The 2,354-nt window shown below is 50.6% G+C and overlaps 1 protein-coding gene across 1 annotated transcript; it reads left to right on the top strand.

The window, feature by feature from the left end:
- Positions 1–718: 718 nt before the first annotated feature.
- On the top strand, positions 719–1,401 carry LOC123138187 (uncharacterized). Its single transcript, XM_044558109.1, has one exon. It carries the CDS (start codon positions 769–771, stop codon positions 1,258–1,260), a length of 492 nt encoding a protein of 163 aa, XP_044414044.1. The 5' UTR covers positions 719–768; the 3' UTR covers positions 1,261–1,401.
- The last annotated feature ends 953 nt before the right edge of the window (positions 1,402–2,354 follow it).

The raw sequence follows: 2,354 nt of genomic DNA, 5'->3' as shown, positions 1-2,354 counted from the left end.
ATGCATGTTAGATCAAGCCTCCGTTGATCCGCAGAAATTCCACAGAGAACAGTCCAATGAACAGCTGAACCAAAAACATTAATCTGCCGCGCGCATGCAGAGAGGGAAATTAAGGCGAACGAACGTGTGCAACATGGCGTACGGCAGAGTCCGTCCTACTCGACCGGAAAGGCACCGGACGGAGCACCAACCAGGCAGAATCGTCCGACCAATATAGACCGGCCGGCCGGTCGCATCGCACGCCCCATTTCGCAACGCCCGTCCAACTGTTTCTGAATCAGCTCGGTACCATCGGAGGCAAAGGATGGAAAAAAAAACTCTATCTGTATCACTTTTTTTTTTGCGAGCCTATTTGTATCACCTTGATGTAGATAAGAACGCCTCTGAAATGCGCATCTAGATAGACGATAGGGTTAAGTTAATTTCAAAAAAAAAATGCCGCCGAAACGATAACGTAGGCTAACGATGCCGCCGCTGATTGCATAGGTGGTCAGAACAACCACGACTCTGCAAGTCTGAGCTAAAATAAAGCTAATCAATTCAGCAGCCCTCGCAAAAAAATAAAAGAAAAAAAAGGTCAGCTTCAGCGGCACTGCTCAGCCAAACTGCTGGTGCTAGAAAATGAAGTGGTGCTACTGTAGATTCTTCAGGTCAATTCCTGCCTGGTTTGCTATAAATGCACACGTCAAACTGACCCCCCTCGGCAAGTTCGCGGACACACGCCGCTAGCCCGCTTGCTATAATTCCTAGACTAGACGCCTCCCGGCGATGTACTCCTGCAACGACCGAGACCGCTCGGCTACGGCGGCGCGTATCATGGAGTCCAGCGCCAAGTACCAGCCATGCAACACGGCGGCAACGCGGACGGCCGGCGGCCAGGTCCCCTCGGACGCGCAGCCGTCCCCGCGGCGCGCCAGGAGGAAGCACCCGGCGTCGGCGTCGCGCCGGTCGTCCACCACCGTGGTGGCGACCGACGTGTCCAACTTCCGCGCCATGGTGCAGGAGCTCACCGGCTTCCCGCCGGCCGCCATCTTCCGGCCGCTGCCTCGCCGGGCCCACGCCGCCGGCCACTCGCTGACCGCCGCCGCGCATGGCTGCGGCGGTGCGCTGCAGGGCCACCGTTCGGACGCGGCAACCACTGCCGGCAGCGTCCCGGCCGTGGCGCACCCGCCGCAGTGCGCACCGCTGGGTGTGTTTGACGGGCTGCCCGACCTCGGGTCGCCGGAGTTCGACACGTGGCCTGACTTGTCCTTCGAATGATAATACAACAGTCCTGGTCGCTAGATTGTTATAATCAAGGGTGACTTGGTAATTTCCTTCTGCTCATGTTTATGTTTGCGTTTGGCAAGTCCTTTTCAAAAACAAAAGGACGTCATTTGTACAGCACACAAGTTTATAGTACATGGCTAAAGTAAAGGGCTTAGCTTTTTCATCAGAAGAAATACATTCCGCCTTTTTGCTATATCTGACAAACATCAAGGAATACATTGAAAGACTCAAACCAAGAAAAGAGAATACATCATGGTATCCAATGTCTTTCAACCCTATCTTCTAGGCCCTGTTTGTTTGGCCTTTTACTTTTACTTTTACGGCTTTTCCATTTTGATAAAAAAAGCCGCATAAGCTCCTAAATAGGGTTTTATGTTTCGGCTATTGGCTTATGAATAATATTCTTATATGATGGTATAAGCCAAAAGCCGAAGCAAAAAACACCTATTTATGAGTTTTCTTTTGACTTTTTGTCAAAGTGAAAAAACTGTAAAAACAGAAGTACAAGCCCAATTAAACAAGACTTTAGCCAACCCACATGAAGAATCCCGTCTACCTCACCGACAGAGAAATTGTAGTCGGAAAGGAGCGGTTGCAAAGACCGAATCATAATCCTAGAAACTACACACACCATTATGGGATATAGGAGCCGCAATAAAAACCTACCGCAAGAGCAAGACATAACACACACTTGAAGAACGTCGACCGGGGCGCGCCTAGTGAACGCAAAGATTTGTTGCAGAACAACCAACATGAAGGAAAAAAAACCATCTGAGGCTTAACGAAGAGGCACTCCCGTACCACCTTAACACTTGTCAAGATTCAACATCAGGTTTGATACTCTGTCCACCGCCGCCGACACCCTCACATTGCCCAATAGATCTAGATGCCCAGATGCATGGGACCACACCCTCACAAGCCTATCGCCGATTTTGAAGCGAACACTGTCAGGGCAGGGAGGAGATTGGAGGGACTTATTCCACTATTGCGATGTTGTCGCCGCCCAACACATGAATAAAAATCTATACAAAACATTGGACCAAGAAACCGAGTCTCCCTTCGTTTCTACATGCCTAGATGGTGGG

The sequence above is a fragment of the Triticum aestivum genome, chromosome 6B, assembly GCF_018294505.1.
Source record: "Triticum aestivum cultivar Chinese Spring chromosome 6B, IWGSC CS RefSeq v2.1, whole genome shotgun sequence".
Classification (NCBI taxonomy): domain Eukaryota; kingdom Viridiplantae; phylum Streptophyta; class Magnoliopsida; order Poales; family Poaceae; genus Triticum; species Triticum aestivum.
This window is presented reverse-complemented; position numbering and strand designations above follow the sequence as displayed.